Source organism: Euleptes europaea, chromosome 1 (genome assembly GCF_029931775.1).
Source record: "Euleptes europaea isolate rEulEur1 chromosome 1, rEulEur1.hap1, whole genome shotgun sequence".
In the NCBI taxonomy this organism is placed as follows: domain Eukaryota; kingdom Metazoa; phylum Chordata; class Lepidosauria; order Squamata; family Sphaerodactylidae; genus Euleptes; species Euleptes europaea.
This window is the reverse complement of record NC_079312.1, coordinates 86,219,577-86,237,958: the sequence shown is the minus strand read 5'-3', so window position 1 is coordinate 86,237,958 and position 18,382 is coordinate 86,219,577. Positions and strand designations below refer to the sequence as shown.

The window sequence follows — 18,382 nt, the reverse complement described above, 5'->3', positions numbered from 1 at the left end:
TTCTACACGGAGGGAATTTGTTTTGTTTAGAGAAGCATCCATCATGTGAGTCCCCACCAGCAGTCTGAAGTGGCACAGCCCACACACACCAGGTCAATGAGCACTAGTCCTTTGTATCCGTACATATGACAGGGCACCCAGGTCAACATACCGACCATCTGTATGAACTGGGTTGGTTTCCCCACTCCTCCACATGAAGCCAGTTGGGTGACCTTGGGCTAGTCCCAGCTCTTATAGAGCTCTCTCAGCCCCACCCACCTCACAGGGTGTCTGTTGTGGGGAGGGGAAGGTGATTGTAAGCCGGTTTGAGCCTCCCTTAAGTGGTAGAGAAAGTCGGCAAATAAAAACCAATTCTTCTTCTTCTTTTGTGTAGAGACTGACCTCTTTGTCCAATGTAGAAAGTGCAAGGGCATTGCTGACATTTGATGGCAGGTATAATGTTGGAAGATGATCAAGTAAATGGGTTATAGTAATGTGCATACTCAGGGGACCATAATGGGCTTAAAAATCTTGAGCATGTGGGCTTCTGGAGGTGATGTGTAGCGTATGCATTCCAAATCCTCCCTTTGAATCTCCCCTATAGCCATCCCAGTTTCTTATCACATGGAAAAGTATCTGCTTGTTCCTATAGGGCAAGAGGTCCTAGGGGAAAAGGATAGTAAAGTGAACGAGGTGTACATAGAGGTGAGTCCCAGGAGATAAATGAGATATTGTGATGAGTATGGCATGAGCTTTCTCCTGAGGAAAGGTGTGTACAATCAGGGAGACGAGGAATATTTCAGAAACAGACAAGCATATTCCAGACATGGGGAAAAAATCTTATTTTTTTTTGTATGCTGCAAGAAAAATTACACTTAGGAGCAACGTTGGAATGCTTCCGCCAGGCACCAAGTCCTTGTCCTTGCAGCAGCCTGAATAAAACCACCATAATTTGAAGACACACAAACACTTTTCATGTTTGCTAATATAAAACGAGGAAGCGCTCATCAAAACGTAACTCCTCTCATCTGTTCATAATGGCTAACAGAATTGACAGAAAACGGCCAATTAACAGGCCCTTTCAAACTGGAATCTATGTCTATTACAGTGACCTTGCACACGTGCCCGTTGAGTCTTTTGCTAATATACACTCACATAGTTCATTGCCTTGCCATATCAAAGCCATGACTTAGCTTTATCCACTGACTGCCTTAAAAATCTCTGGCAAGCCTTGAATGCTGGAGTAACTAACTAAAGCAGTGCCACGATGTTTGTGTATGGATGTGAATACACAATGCACAGCTCTTACACCCCTCTGAAAAAGCATGTGTGGGTTTTATTCTTGACCTGGCTCCAGCACTGATTCTGGGCTCATGTCTGATGAGAGAGCTACCACAGAAAGAAGTAGCAAATCCCCTGCCTGAAAGCAGATGTGGTCAACAGATCTGGTAAGAGAACCAGCCAAATGGATTGAAAGGAGAAGGTTACCTAGGGGAAGATTTGTACGTGCTTGCCTTAGCACCTCATTTAGAGGCATCTGGGAAGGTTGCCGACCTCCAGATGGGGTCTGGAGATCTCCTGAAATTACAACTGCTCTCCAGACAACAGCTTTGGAGGGTGGATTCTATGGCATCATATCCTGCCGAGGTCCCTCCTCTCCCCAAACCCCCCCCTCCCCAGACTCCATCTCCTAAATCTCCAGGAATTTCCTAACACAGAGCTGGCAACCTTATCTGGCGGTCTTTGGCTGTATTGTCAACATGATAACTTTTCTCTAGGGAATCCTTGAGAACTTCTCCATTGAGACCTCCTTGCTGCAAAATGTGTCTGCTCACAGCTCCTCCAAATAATTCCATGGCTAGACTAAAATAGCTGCGCCACCAGGAACGGTCACAACCTGTGGATAGCCTGAGTGCTTCAATTCCAGGTGTAGGGCAGTAGAGGTGACTAGGTTTCATCGTTCTCGGACAGCCTTCCTCACCTCTCCAACTGTGTGAGGGCCTCAGCTTGGCTATCTAGAGGCCCCAAAAGCCCACTTTCCTCCCTGCACCCTGGGGCAGCAGGTAAGACTCCACTCAGGCCCAGTGCCACATTTTGGAGAATCCAAGCAAAGGAATTCTAAGGAACCTTTGCCTCCCAACAGCCCACAGGATCTCTTGCCCAAAGGCAAGAAATATTAACATTTGGGAACCGCTTCTCCCATCAGGAGCACAAATGTACAATAAGGACAGGAGACCCAGTGTGGTTGGATGTCCGTTTCAGTGGACTGATGGCAGGAGAAATTCTTTTGTAACTGTTAAAAAGGTAAAGGTCCCCTGTTCAAGCAACGGGTCATTTCTGACCCATGGGGTGATGTCACATCCCATATTTACTAGGCAGACTGTGTTTATGGGATTGTTTGCCATTGCCTTCCCCAGTCATCTTCCCTTTACCCCCAGCAAGATGGGTACTCATTTTACCGACCTCGGAAGGTTGGAAGGCTGAGTCAACCTTGAGCCGGCTACCTGAAACCCACTTCCGTTGGGATCGAACTCAAGTCATGAGCAGAGCTTGGACTGCAGTACTGCAGCTTACCACTCTCCGCCACAGAGCTCCATGTAACTGTTACATAGTGGTTACTCCTTAAGGATCAAAGGGAGTTCTGTGGTGTTGTGACAGGGAGCAGTCTCTTGTTGAGGCAATCTGGAGGTCTCATTGCAGCACTAGGCTGGGTTAGCCAAGTGCTGGCATCAACCGTAGCGTCAAAACATACACATCTACTCTGCTACTTTTTCGTCACTCCCCTGACAATTTTGTCCAATTCAAAATGGAAGTTAATAAAAATGATACAATCTAAAACAATCCGCTTTTGAAGTTCACCAATTTAAAAATAAACATGTGCACTGATCACTTCCATCTACATAGTTTTGTGGATTGCCCTTCATAGGCAGGCACTAAAGGCATTAGAGATTATTAGTGGGGGCAACCAGAGAACACCACTTCACAGTGCACAATGGCTGATACCAAGTCATCATGTTGGGATACCTTTAAGATAAATTCTTTTCATCATTCAGGCATAGATGGGTTCCGATTTACAATTAAGGCTGTTTCGAGAGACAACGATATAATTCGTTTCTATAACCAACTTTGGCAAGAGTTCCGGTACCGAACGAGTAGCGGAAATAAAATCTGTACCACCCGGCACAGCATATGGGCCACCAAACCGATAGCATCCTGCCAGCTTTACATGGTGTAGCACCAAAGTCAGGATAGAAGTCCTGGTTTTATCTGGTACTGCAAGTGCATGGGGGTAGTGGTGCTTATGGGGTGCATTTAGCTTGGTGGCTCACAAGCTATGCAGACCAGTTTTACATTTTCTTAAGACAGAAATTAAATATTCATTGGTTTTCCACTTTGCCCTGACTTTCACAAGCCTGTGTTTTTGTGGCATTCGCTATATTCTCTGTACACACTGTGCTACTTATCACGTCCACCATTGCACACTGTATAAAATGTGTGTGGATTAGAACAAGAACGCATTTTACCACCACTTTGTTCTAATTCAAGCGAAACTTTTCTTACACCGTCAGTTGTACTTGCTGTGCACCTCTGCCAGAGTTTCAGTGATCTGGAACACAAGAGCTCATTTCTTTGAAATTACTGTTGCCTCACGGCCAGTATGGGAACCTTCTATTGTCATTTTCTCAGTTGGGGTTTCAAAGCACCCCTTGATTTCCAGACATTTTCATTTGATTTTTATCTCAAATAACAGGAAATCTCCCCTGACAAAGAAACCTTAACCTTCCAAGGCTGACACAACAGTTTCTACTGGAAGATCAGCTTTGGTTTTGGCAGGAATTAGATCTTAGGTGTCCTTCTGATATTCTCTCAGATGTGAGGCAAATGTTCAACTGTGAGCAGTTCCCACATGGATAGAAGCATAAATGCCCACCATGTAAGTGGGTCCAATTGTGTAGATCTTTCCCACAGAATCAGCCCACACACACTGTCTCAGTATCAGTGGAGTGTGGGAAAGACTTATGCAAGCAACCTCACTAACATAATGGAGTCATTTAAATGTTCTTCCAGTTATGAGGAAACTGCTCACTGATAATGGTCTGGCTTCTGCTAAGATATATATCTTAGGAAAGTTTCACACCCCTGACAATAGCAGATAGCAGAACTGAACAAGGGGCAGCAAGTTTAATTGCACATCCTTTCCCGGACACAATTTCTTTTTTTCTGTGGCTTCTTTCTACCTACAACCATAGCTATCGAAATATTAAACCAACAGTAATTGTGACACCAGCTTACCTCATAAGGCATGAGGTAGTTAGTTCTCCCTGGGAGGGAGGAATCTTAGGCCACTACTAATTTGCATACATTACTCATATGCAGGTCCGTCTAGCATTGTCTTTTGACTAGCATTAAGAGTGAATAAACCTCCCCTCTTTAAGCAACTCACTGTACCCTCCTCAAGTGTCAAAATAGTGAAGTGAACAGAGCATGTGGAACCTCTGGATCCCTTCTCCTGCCAGAGTCTCATAACTCCAGGTCCAGTTCAGAACTAGAATAAAAGGATGGAAGACTCTTGTTTTTATCCTCTTCCACTACCCCACGACTCCCAGCAGTTCTTTCTGCTTTTCAAAGTGTTATGTCGCAATGAGTGGTGCCTCAGTGGAAATGGGGAAGGGGTGGGAAGGATCGCCACTAAGCATTCTGTACAGCAACTCTTCCTTTTCCCGGTGGGCTTGTTCTCTCAGCTGAGACTCCTTCTCCATGGCCTGGCGAATAGTGATGAGCTCATCAGAAAGCTGCCTGTAAAGCAAGAGTACACAGTGGAACACTCTGGAGAGTTTTAAATGTCATAGAGTAGGTAGCAAGATAGCAACAAGAGCCCATTTTCATTACATTCATTTCCTCATCTTTTAAATGGAAATTTAATGGTTCTAAAAACAGGAAGCAGAAAAAAACCCATGAAAAAATGGGGGTTACCGCACTTTGTATTCCCAGCGATGTATTAAGAGTTTGAAAATGTTATTAAAAACATCGCTTTAAAAGGGTTTTTGGATACCACAGCTTATAAATGGTTGGAAGACGTCTTCACAGCTAAAGGGGCCAAACAAAGTGTGAACAGTATTTTTTATAACGTTTTCAAACTCTTAATACATCGGTGGGAATATATAGAAAGTGTGAACAGTATTTTTTATAACATAAGAACATAAGAAAGGCCCTGCTGGATCAGCCCAAGGCCCATCAAGTCCAGCAGTCTGTTCACACAGTGGCCAATCAGGTGCCTTTAGGAAGCCACAAACAAGACGACTGCAGCAGCACCACCCTGCCTGTGTTCCACCGCACCCAAAATAATAGGCATGCTCCTCTGATACTAGAGAGACTAGGTATGCAGTATGACCAGTATCCATTCTAACGAATAGCCATGAATACCCCTCTCCTCCATGAATATGTCCACTCCCCTCTTAAAGCCCTCCAAGCTGGCAGCCATCACCACATCCTGGGGCAGGGAGTTCCACAATTTAACTATGCGTTGTGTGAAAAAATATTTCCTTTTATCTGTTTTGAATTTCTTGCTCTCCAGCTTTAGCAGATGGCCCCGTGTTCTAGTATTATGGGAGAGGGAGAAAAACTTCTCCCTGTCCACTCTCTCCAAACCATGCATAATTTTATAGACCTCTATCATGTCTCCCCTTAGCCGCCTTCTTTCCAAGCTAAAAAGCCCTAAGCGTCCTAACCGCTCCCCATAGGACAGTTGCTCTAGTCCCCTAATCATTTTGGTTGTGTTTTTCTGCACCTTCTCAAGCTCTGTAATATCCTTTTTTAGGTGTGGTGACCAGAACTGTACACAGTATTCCAAGTGTGGTCTCACCATAGATTTGTACAAGGGCAGTATGATATCAGCAGTTTTATTCTCTATTCCTCGTCTAATTATGGCCAGCATGGAATTTGCCTTTTTTACAGCAGCCACACACTGGGTTGACATCTTCATTGAGCTATCCACTACCACCCCAAGATCCCTTTCTTGGTCTGTCGCTGCCAGCACAGATCCCATCAGTGTATATGTGAAGTTGGGATTTTTTGCCCCAATATGCATCACTTTACACTTGCTCACATTTAATCTCATTTGCCATTTTAATGCTCATTCTTCCAGTACGCAGAGATCCTTCTGGAGCTCTTCACAGTCCGATTTTGTTTAAACCACCCTAAATAATTTGGTGTCATCTGCAAACTTGGCTACTTCACTGTTTAACCCCAACTCCAGGTCATTGATGAACAGGTTGAAAAGCACCGGTCCCAACACAGATCCCTGAGGCACCCCACTGCTCACATACCGTCATTGGGAGAACTGACCATTGATTCCTACTCTCTGCTTCCTATTTTTCAGCCAGCTCTCAATCCATAAGAGGATTTGTCCTCTTATCCCATGACTATGAAGTTTGCTTAGCAGTCTTTGGTGGGGGACTTTGTCAAAAGCTTTTTGGAAATCCAAATACACAATATCCACAGGCTCATTCTTGTCCACATGCTTATTGACGCTATCAAAAAACTCTAATAGGTTAGTGAGACAGGACCTACCCTTACAGAAGCCATGTTGGGTTTTGCCCAGCAGACCTTGCCCTTCTATATGCTTGACAATTCTATCTTTAATAATACTTTCTACTAATTTACCTAGAACAGACATTAAGCTAACTAGCCTGTAATTTCCTGGGTCCCCCCTGGAACCTTTTTTATAAATGGGTGTTACATTGGCCATTCTCCAATCCTCTGGTACAGAGGCTGATCGAAGGGACATATTACATATATTTGTTAGAATATTTTCAAACTCTTAATACATCGCTGGGAATACAAGTGCGGTAACCCCCAATGTTTAGGGGAAAGGTTTGTTTTTTCCCCAAAGCTTCTAACAGAGGAGAACTATCCTTAGGCAATTTGGAAGAGGCACTGAAAAAGGACATGGATGTTCATTCAGAGTCAGGACAATTCTAACCCAGGAAGAAGATGAAGAAGTGTTGGTTTTTATATGCCGACTTTCTCTACCACTTATGGGAGACTCAAACCAGCTTACAACCACCTTCCCTTACCCTCCCCACAACAGACACCTCTCAGACCCTGAGAGAGCTGTGCCTAGCCCAAGGTCACCCAGCTGGCTTCATGTGGAAGAGCAGGGAAACAAATCCAGTTCACCAGATTAGCCTCCGCCACTCATGTGAAGGAGTGGGGAATCAAACCCGGTTCTCCAGATCAGAGGCCACCACTCTTAACCACTACACCACTCTGGCTCCTGACTCTCAACTGGCTATGCTACATCATCACCTAACCAATCTGATTGTTTAGATAGCCTCATGTCTTTATTATATTCACTACATGATCCTTGGTTGGATGGGATCATTATTCTCAGATAAACAACTACTTTTGCTGTTGTTGTTTTTTAATGGTGCCAAATATTAATGAACTCCTACATTTTCAAGCCCAATCTGGCTTGGGGCCAGCCTATCTGAAGTATTGCCTCCATATGAACCTAGCTCTCCCCTCTGGTCATCTTTGGAGGCCTTGCTTTGGGTGCTCCTCCCATCTGAGGCTCTACAGGTGGCAACCCGAAAAAGAGCCTTCTTGGTCATGGTGCCAACCAAACTTTGAAACTCCCTCCCCAGGGAGATTTTTCTGTCTTCCTCTATTGTTGTCTTCCCCCAGTGGGTGAAGACTTTGTTTTTTTTGGCATACCCCCAGTAGTTCCTGTTAGCCTTCCTCTCTGGTTGTGTTGTGTTTGTATGCTTATATGTTTTTATTGAATTGTTTACATATTTTACATATACCTTATTTTAAATGCTGTTTTAATGTCTGCCCCCTTGGGGACCCTATATGAGTGGAAGTCAGCATAGAAATATGTTAAATTAATTAACTAAAATAAATTAAATAGTTATTTCACCAACCTTTTTGCACAAAACTGTGAATCATTTATATAGCTCTTTTGTCCAGCCTATTAATTTGAGAACATTCTTAAAAAGCAGTTTTAAGCTCAGTTTTAGACTCCACACTCAGGAAAGCTGTTTTTGCGAAAAATATAATATTCATATAAAATAAATACATTTATTTCTAAATACATTCTTATAAAATTCAAAACAACTCTTGGGCAAATGCAATCTTATGCACACTTACACCACTGATTTCAGTTTACTCAAGGCTTTCTCAAGGAGTTTTTAATACATATGAATTTCCCCAGCTTTTTCCACAAACCCCTTTAGAAAGACAAAGTTATGTTTTAGTGGGAGATGCTTCATATTTTAAGGTCTTACCTTGCCACCGCCAAGTGGTTCTGCAGCCGTACCTGGAGATCTTCATTCTCCTGCTGAAGAGTTTTAACTTTCTCTTCAAGCAACAAGTTTCTCTCCATCTATCAGAGGACAGAAGAGCAATGAAGGAAACATCAGATGTGACAGAGTTATCACGCATGAAGCAGCATCCAGAAACATCTAGATCAAATAAAGGAAAGCAGAGAGCCAGAAAACTTTGGAAAATGTTTGTATAAGGATATCCAGTCCCAAATTTAGGAAACACACAAAAGAGAAGAGGTAAGCAGAAAGTCACTTGGGAGTGAACAGACACTCTCCAAGCAATTAAAAGTTGCTCTCTGCCCCTCCTCCAGTGCTGCTATAATCATTTTCTTATCTTTCCCATTAAAGCTACCACAGCAGCTTCTTTTTTTCATGAGAAGGAAGCACATGAATGTGCACATGTGTACACACTGTGTGAAAACAACGGCACCAGCACCCTTTCCTACCCAATTCTTTTCCTCCTTCTTCACACGGGTACCCTTTTTCTGAATAGGAACGGAACACACTATTGACTCTTTCCCACCCCCTCAAAGCTCTCTTCCAGTGAATACACAGAGGTAACTGTGTATTTTTCCCTTGAAGGGCAAAATAATTTAATATAAAATAATTTAAAATAAAAAAATTTGGGGGGGTTGCTTTGGGGAAACAACAGAGGAAAGGTTTTCCCGCCTGAGCACAGAAGACCTGCTCTGAAACAGTGTAATTTTTGTACAACCTACCATTTTGTGACTCAGTTTACCCACCCAGCCCCCATACTGTGACTAGGGCAGTTGTCTGTCCCAGCACTAGAGGTTGGTTGACTGGGGAGAGATTTCAGGGGCTGGCTGCCATTGATTCCAACACCTCTCTGTGGCAGTGTAGGTGGCTATATAGTCTTTCAGTTCTTGTAGGCTATCCGGGCTGTGTGACCATGGTCTTTGTATTTTCTTTCCTGCCGTTTCGCCAGCAGCTGTGGCAGGCATCTTCAGAGGAGTAGCACTGAAGGACAGTGTCTCTCAGTGTCAGGTGTAGGAATAGTAATATATGGTCAGAAGGGGGTTGGGTTTGAGCTGAGTCATTGTCCTGCAAAGTATTAAAGGTAATGTGCTAATCATTGTCCTGAAGGTATCAAGATAATGTGCTAATGAGGGTGTGGTATGTTAATGTGGAACCATTGTATCCTGAAGTGATCTGTTAACATGTGGAATCCAAAGCTAATCTGCATGGCTATTGTGGACTGTAGTCTTTGTTAGTCTGGAGGTTTTCAGGACAGGAAGCCAAGCCTTATTTATTCTTAAACTTTCTTCTTTTCTGTTAAAGTTGTGCTGCCCGGATAGCCTACAAGAACCGATGAACTCTGACCGTGAAAGCCTTCGACAATATATAGTCTTTGATCATGTCCCCTTCTGCAAGAAGCCAATGTAGGTTCAAGTATGTGTATCTGCATGGATGCACACACGCATTAAATTCAGAAGCGTTAATCCATGCTTTGCCATGATGCTGTGCATTGAGGAGATGTGCGGAAGAGTACCAAAAATGCTCTTTGGTTTCTGAAGACAGAGGAGGTTTTCTTGTCTACTCTACAAGCTCCTGAGCAGCAAAGGTCACCAGTTTGGTCCACTGGGCATGTACCAATGTGCCCTAAACACCTGTGGTAACTGCCCCTGCCCTGGTTGCTGCCACTTGTCTTCCCACAAAATGAACACTCCCACATTCAAAATTGTCTGTGCCTTACTCTTATCTTAGGGGTCCTGCCTCAAATTACTTGGATTAACTACCTTCATATACCTTCCAGTTTACTAGCAGCCTTGATCCAATGCAGGGTCAGATGCACTTTACTCTGCATAGGACTGAGTTCATCATACTGCCTTCTGATGCAAACAATCTACAGCTATATGAATTAAGTATCTGCCTCCTTTTAATCCATTAATATAGTGTGAATTGATTATGGCTTAAAGCAGATTCATTAAAATGTAAGCCTCTTGCCTGATTAAATAAATTAATCATCTAATTTTAATCAATATATATTACTAAAAGCAATTAAGACACATTCATTAATTTTTGCCTGATTAAATAAATTTTAGTCGATCATCTGATTTTAATCAATTAAGTACATACATTTATATATTAATAAAAGCAATTCTGCTGAGGAAAATAACATTTAACAAGCATTACCTTAAAGCTAATAAAATAATAATAAAGCTAATAAAAACACCAAGCCAGGAAGGGAGCTGCCTCAGGTTTATTTACTAGGGAGTCTTAAAAACCTTGGAGCTAGACCTCAGTGAAGTGAGGAAAACACCGGTCCCTGGCTGCATAATCACACAGCACCAGCAGATGGAATGTGCCGTTTTAGAATAAATATACCCTCCTGTGTGAAAAGAGAGACTGCCTGGTTAAGAGATCACCTGTGCCCACTGTTTTTAAAGCTAATACAATGCAAAAATCTGCCACCCCAATTCACTGGGGGTGTATTCTTTAATCTGATCAAACAGAATTCTCCAATCAAATTAACAGAAAAAAATATTGCATTTCTTCTTCCTTATCCAATTAAAATAAACTCCACTGACTGATGTCTTTCAAATACTTCTTTGTCTCTCTAAAGCTGCAGTTTTATCTCCGTGCTCCCTCCTGCATATTAAAGGCTTTAGGAGGCAAAGTGTGACTAACTAGGTTGTGTACAGCTCTCAGTTGCTCCAGGCACAATTGAGGAGAAACAGTGGGCCAGCTGCCTCATTTTCCCTAAGAGTGTGTGACAGAACATCACACCCAGAACATCTTAAATTGCAATGGGAGAGGACACTGTTGTTGTAGGTGGGAATTCTGGGAAATATGAACCCAAAGCTTTCATCTTAGAACTCTTGTAAGAGACTGGTCTCAGCTGAAGGCCTCCCAGAATCTTAACATTTCCAAACCTGAGCTTGGAACGAAGTAAGGGTGGTTGTCAAATTTTGTGGTACCTAGACAGAAGTCAGTAGGGCTTCCGTCAGGAAGGCCACTCATGTATAGAACACAATGGACCGCCCCCCCACCAATCTCTACTAATTCTTGGGAACCGCCATGGGAAATTAAGACAGCAAACCCACCACTGTCTCCAGGCTCAGCAGCTTTTTGTCCAAGTTGTGGATGCGTTCGTTCTTCATCTCAATGACAAAATGCAGACTCTCTAGTTCCTGTTCCCAGAACTGGCTGGGGCTCCCATAATCCTAGATTTTTTTAAAAAGGGAGGACATTTTTCACCAAAAGGTCGGGCTATATTTATTTATTTTTATTTAATTTAATTTATACCCGGCCCTTTCCCAAGCAAGTCCCAAGCCATTCAAATTCTTTGTGCACACACAAAATTTACAACATGTCCAGGGATATGTATATATGCCACATAGGAGTACAACCACATTTAGAGGTGGAAACTGATTGCACTGGAAACTGATTAAGTAGATCACTTGCATATGAATGAATGCGCCACCACCATTGAAAAGTACTGCATCTGAGGTAATGTGATAATACAGAAAGACACTCTCTGTGGTGTTCAATCTGTCAGGACTATTTTCACACACGCAAACCATCATTTAACAATGTATTCACTGAGCAATAACTAGTGTTTGCTGCCCAGTGGTGAATGGGTGGCTGGTGCCAGGCAGAGAACCAAGACAACACTGTCTGTTGGTATAACAGGTCACAACTTTTGATTGGTTACAGGGGCAAAGGTTTGGCTTGGTGTGTATGGATCCCAAGGCATCGAGCAACCCGCCTGCCACCCATTTTGTAACCCCTGTCCCTCAGTCAGCCTGCTGATGGAGATGAACCTGGGATGGCAGCGATATGGGAGACACCTGGGCGCAAGACACTGTGTTATCCCCTGCTACTCAGGCCTTGGAGGGAATAATTTTAAGGGGAGCCAGTGGACCTGAGTGAAAACTTGCTGCCTCAGGTCCACCTGCTTGACCTGCTCCCAGGATAGAAGGTCTGCTGAGATGCCGTGGGAACCAGCATGACTCACAGGGTCAGGAAATGCCGGCCAAGGACTGCGTCTGGCCCAGCAAGCTGCCCCCCTCTAAGGGGTACAAATGCCCCCCCCCCCACGTTAAGTCAGGGACCCATTCTTCTAAACTCATCTTAAGAGTTACTGTAGGATCACCTCGTTTAGAGACTGTTGTGGCGACTGAAACAATCTGTATGACCTCAGATAAATAGCTCCATCATCAAAAGATTCCCACATGTCAGGAATTATTTTAGATTTCTAATGCCTGCAATTTTAACTGTCCAAATACTTCTCTTAGTTTTGGTCTCCTTCTATGAATGAAACTGCAGTTCTTTATTTTTGTGCTATTTCTTATTTTTGCCCAATTTTTCCTGTCTGGTATAGATATTGTTCAATATAATCTGTGTGTCAATAAATCATCATTATAAATGATGCTGCCTGGGGATCGGCCCATCCCCAGACTCACTGCCAGCCCTCCTACAGCCTCAGGAGCCACACCCAATGGCTGCAAAAGTGGCAGCCCCAGACTCCCTGCAGCTGGCCGGGGCTCAGCAGGGGCCTCAGAAGACCCAAAGGCAGCAGAGGGGACAGCAGTGGGCGTGGCAGCATCACATCACTAAGAGAAACAGAAGGCCAGGGGGGAGGGGTAGAACAAGCAGCATGGGCAGTCACTGGGACTAGGTGGGCCCAAAAGAAGCTGGCTTGGCCAAGATGGCAGGAATTTCCTCTCTGGCAGACCTCCTGGGTCAACGAATGAGGGGCTAACAGGCAGCCCCAGGAGCCCCAGAGAGAGCAGGGAGGAAGGAACCAGCTCAACCTGGCTCAGACAGGCTAGACCATCTAAAGGGCCAGAGACTGGGGGAGGCTGAGGAAAAGGCAGGGCCAAACCCAACTGTCATGAGTCAGCCTGCAGAGAGTCAGCCTGCAGAGACCTCCTCTGACGAAGAGGAAGTACAGGCCAGAACAGAGGATCAGCCAAAGTCAGGAGATGACTCGCCATGCCTGCAGCCTGCCAGCTCAAGGACTCCAGTTGGACCTGACACCTTGCAACATGCTGTGTCTCCAGAGGCCTCGCCAAGGCCACTGGAGCAGAAAAGAAAACTGGCAATGCAGCAGAGACGGCAGAGTGCTAGGCTGAAGGCTTTACACAGGAACCTCCCCAGTAGCAGTGATGAGGAAGAGCAGGGCTGAAGCACCACCTGTGAACTCAGCCTCATCAGCATCAGCTGGCTCTGCTACAGCAGCAGGGGAAGGGATTTAAGCCATCAGTTAGGCTTGGCTGTTGTGCAAGCAACTTGTCACCAACCTCCTGGTGTACCGGCCTTGTTTCCCTGCTATCCTTTCGATTCCTGGTACCCTGACTTCTTGGACTGGCTCTGACTAACACCTTGGACTTCCCTTGCCTGTATTGATATCTCAGACTCTGCCTTCACTGTGAATGACCTTGGACCTTGGACCCAGACTACGCTTACAACTTACAGCCCTCGCTCCTCGCCTGCCCCATGACACCAACCCATATAAGGCAGTTCCTACAACAGGCCAGGGAGAAAGCTCCTGGCTGGGGAAAACAGGTATCCAGGGGAGAGAGAGAGAGGAACCAGTGGTGCAACCCCCTCCTCTTCCCATTCTGAGGCCTGTGGAGCTCAGGGGCGGATACCCACCCAACAACTGAAGGACAGGCTTCAGAGCCAGCAGGGGGAGCATCACAGATGAACACTGAACTTATAAATACGGTGGCTCCTATGTACCACTAGCAGAGCTGTGCTGAAGAAATGGTAAATTTCCTGGCTCTCCTCTCCTGCTGCAAGTCATTCGTGCTTCCTGAGAGCATGGGTCAGTGGACCTCCAGGAATATGGGGGTGGGGGCTGCACTGAGAGGGGAGAATCAGCAAAATCTCTCCCTTCCCTGAGCGGAAATGCTTACCATGAGCAGAAAGGCAGTTTAGGAATCAAGCCTGTATCAACTGTGTATAAAATCCACAAAACACGTGCACACTAACAAATCTACAAAACCACAGGAAACACCACAGAACCAAAACTGTTGACAAAAATATACATGAAAACGAACAGCCACAAACTATTTAGCATTCATTCATGCTCTACTACACAGGCAAACTGAACATTGCCAAAGAAAAGTTCAGGCTAGAGGTTTTATTCCTGGCTTGCTAATGTTGTTTGTTCCAGGGGGCCTTCCTTTTGGCTTTAATCCCGTTGCTTTATTAAGAACAGGGCTACTTGCACATGCCCTCTGCTCCTCCCCAGTAGCTGATTGAGTGCTATCTGACCGGGGGAGGGGGGGAGGGGGCTGTCTTCCATCATGGTATCATTTTTCCCTTTTGGATTTTCGTTTTGGTCTCACCATAGGGTTTTCAAGGTATGAGATGATCAGAAGTGGTTTACTATTGCATTTGTCTGCACAGTGCTAACCAGGGTTAGCTGAAGTGTCGCTGCCATTGCCAATGGTAGATCCTCTGCCAGCGTCATCTTCCACTACTGCTGCTGCCCAGTAGCTACCCTCCCAGGATTCCTCCACCCCCATCACCACTGGGCCTGCCTGTTCTCTTCTGCTGGGGTGGCTACTGGTTCCTGAAAGTGGTGGAGGCATCTTAGTCTAGTGTCTCAGCTGTGACCATTCCGCCTTGAGTGACTCTGCTAGGACTAAACCTATGGTATTGCTCTCAGCTTCACTGACAAATCCCCTCACCACATTAAGGTGTGCATCCAAAAGGAGGGGGGGGTACACCGAAAAGAATCACAGATACTTGACCTAAAATTAAAGGACGTGAACATTGTCTGAAGGTCCACAGAACCAGGTATGGGTTCTCACTTCTAGAGGCTTTAGATTAGGGGTGTTACGATGGCCGGATATGACATAAATGTCACTTGGTTGGGCCGGGCCTATGCCTTGCCATCCCAGATCAAGAATGGGGGGTGGCTGCCTCGTATGGCTCATGGGCCAGATAAGAGCTCTCAAGGGGCCGGATCTGGCCCACAGGCCTTATGTTTGACACACCTGCTTTAGAACCTGTTTGTGGCCATCACTGTGCTCATGGTTAGACGGTACCAAATGTCTACCTAAAAGGGAAACATATAAGCAGTACCATCATCCCCTTTTAATGTTCAGCAAACACAGTCCTTTGGATCCAGTTTCCTTCTATCTGCCCAGACTCTTCACATAGTCTGTCTGATCAATGGTAAGTGGCATTGGGTCTCTATAAATACACACATTTAGAAAGGCATCACAACAAATTATGGCCAGTTTGGTTTATGGCACCTGGATGTGTTTCTTAAAGTCTCTGCTCAGGATTGACTCCTCTACCCGTTTCATTTTCTCTTGGAAGGATGCAATCTGGGAACTCAATCTGTCAATCACCTCCTGTGGCATAAAGAGAAGGCAGAGGAAATTAATGATTCTGTAGGAAGCAGTAATAATTCAGAAGAAAATGTGTTCCCAAACATGTATGATACCACATAAGCTAATGACACAAGTCAAAATTCAAACCGATTGCACAGTGACTACAAAGGTATATAGGCCTGTGTGGCAGTTTGAGCTTGTAACCAGTAGCAGGTCAGTCTTGCAACAAATCTACAAAACCAAAAACAAACATCAGAGAACCAAAACTGATGACAATAAAGAGTGGCAGATCAGTCTTGTGATATAGTCCCTTCTGAATTTGGAACTAATTTCCTAGGAAATTAATTTCCTAAACAAGTGCAAATTCCTCATGTCTATCTGTTCCACTCTTAGCTGAAATTTTAAAGCCACATTACAATTTCTTTCTGTTTTTACTAATAAACTTTAAAGTGTGGTGCAGTGATTAGAGTCAGACTACGACTAGAGATGTGTGTATGTGTGTAAAGTGTTGTCAAGTTGCAGCCGACTTATGGCGACCCCTTTTGGGGTTTTCATGGCAAGAGACTAACAGAGGTGGTTTGCCAGTGCCTTCCTCTGCACAGCAACCCCGGTGTTCCTTGGTGGTCTCCCATCCAAATACTAATCAGGGCTAACCCTGCTTAGCTTCTGAGATTTGACAAGATCAGGCTAGCCTGGGCCATCCAGGTCAGGGCATGACTAGAGATGCCCAGGTTTAAATCCCCACTCAAGCTCACTGGGTAACCCTGTGCCCTATCATGATCTCATTCTAACCATTTTCTCAGGGTTCTTATAAGGATAAAACATAATAGGAAAGTACTATGTACCCTAAGCTCCTTGGAAGAAGGCTGGGATAAAAAGATAACAGGTAGATAAGAGGTAATTCTTACAATGCTGGGGAACATTCTGGTTATATATCACCCCATGGGTCAGGAATAACCAGTTGCTTGCACAGGGGACTACCTTTACCTTTATAAAGCAACAGAATTATGCAACTGAAACAGGCAGGTCTTCAAACCCATCTGGTATACTTTTAGGTAAGTAATTATTCTCAACTCCTGTGAGAAGGAGTTCAAAAGTTGTGGAACCACAGCTGAAAAAGCACCTCCCCTGGGGTTTCCACCAGCCCAACCTCTGCTAGGGCTGGTTCCTAGAGGAAGGCCTCCTAGGCTGACTTCAAGTCTAGGGTTGGTTGATATGAGGTGATCCTTCAGGTAGTCTGGGTCCAAGCTATTTAGGACTGTAAAGGCCCAAACCAGATTCTTATGGGAAGCATGACATTCTGAAGGTGAGGTATTTTTATACACAATGGGATGGGATTGAGGGGTGGATGGAGTATAGTCCCTAAATGTCCTGAATTCATGAAGCCCAGCTCTGCTTACTGCCTTGAGACCATCCACTTGGCTTCCAATAGTGAAGAATTGTACAAACAAATGAAGGACGAACATCAAAAAATATATCAGATGATGGTTGGTCGCTGTGTTTTGAAAGGCCTTTGTTTGGAATCTCCTTGGCTAAAGTATGCAGCTCAGAGGAGATTTTGTAAAGACAATTTGTTTTATGTAGGAGCTTAAGAAATCAAGGGACAATGCAAGGCAGCACTGCAGAAGTCTAGCTAGGGGGTTTATGTCATCTTCTCTCTGAGCATTTGATGTGCAGCATTGAAGAGAGGCATTCAGAGAGGCACCTGTAAAGATGACTGGGACCGTTCATGGGATTCTCTCAGGAGAAGCTTCTCTTGGTCATGTGCCTTCTGGAGCTCTGCAAGGGAAACACCAAATCAATGATCAGAAGAGCTGAGAGGAGAATTATTGCATGTAAGTCTTCACCTTTCTCTCTCTTGGGAATGGAGAATCTGGGCAAGCCACCAGGCAACAGGAGCTAAGTGGCCCCTAGCCCACTTCATGACACAATGGGAGGTCTTCTTGGGAGAATGACTCATTAATGAGAACGCTCACAAGCACCAGAGTCATGGACAACCTCCAGGACAGGGAGGAACTTGTGTATGGTGTGTGTTTGTGTGCTGCATTCACAAAATTTTAGTACCGGCGTTACCTCCCTTTGCAGTTTGTACAGAGGCATTAAATACATTTTGACTCTCTAAATCTTACTTCCTGTACCTCCATTTGTTCAGTAACCCTTGCTTGTTAGCCTTCTACCCACGACTGCTTCCAAGCCTTTTCAGGATTCTTTCTGTGCTACATGAAAATCTCTCTACAGCCACAAATATACTGCTACTATGTCATAAGGAGAAGCACTTTGTAGGGGCTGGGGGGGGGCGGTAAAAAAGGGAACCACGGCAAGACTATATCATCAGAACTACAATGGCAGCCTGAAGGCCAGCAAAGTGAGCAGTGAAAGTAAAGTCCCAGAGGGCACCAATCTGATACAACAACCTTAATAAAACTCAGGAAGTTTGGTCTGATCATTGTCTTGATGGGAGACCTCCAGGGAATGTTACGAACACTGCCATGGGGTCAAGTGTGGATACAACAAGTGGGATACAAGTGTAAATGACATCATTGCTATGATATGGAGAAATTTATTCTATTAAACATCATCTATGGGTGCTTCCTTTCCCCCTGACAGAGACTTTGGGCCCTTAAATTTCTGCCTACCATCCAGTTATTTGTATGACAGATCCTCTGTTACATATAAAGGTGACATGCTTTTGACACCATGGGATTCCCTTATCCTACTGCTCTTTAATCATTGCCATGTGTATGGGGCTTGGAAATGGAA

General features: G+C 44.6%; 1 protein-coding gene across 1 annotated transcript in view; it reads right to left on the bottom strand.

The window, feature by feature from the left end:
- Positions 1 to 4,425: 4,425 nt before the first annotated feature.
- The window catches only part of CCDC69 (coiled-coil domain containing 69), a 39,786-nt gene continuing 25,829 nt past the window's right edge, over positions 4,426 to 18,382 (bottom strand). Inside the window, exons 5-9 of the mRNA XM_056863496.1 lie at positions 17,328 to 17,401; positions 15,542 to 15,643; positions 11,372 to 11,491; positions 8,268 to 8,365; positions 4,426 to 4,776 (exon numbers count right to left, since the gene is read on the bottom strand). Coding sequence (XP_056719474.1) covers positions 4,611 to 4,776; positions 8,268 to 8,365; positions 11,372 to 11,491; positions 15,542 to 15,643; positions 17,328 to 17,401 — 560 coding nt within the window. The 3' untranslated portion in view covers positions 4,426 to 4,610. The remainder of the gene's footprint in view (positions 4,777 to 8,267; positions 8,366 to 11,371; positions 11,492 to 15,541; positions 15,644 to 17,327; positions 17,402 to 18,382) is intronic.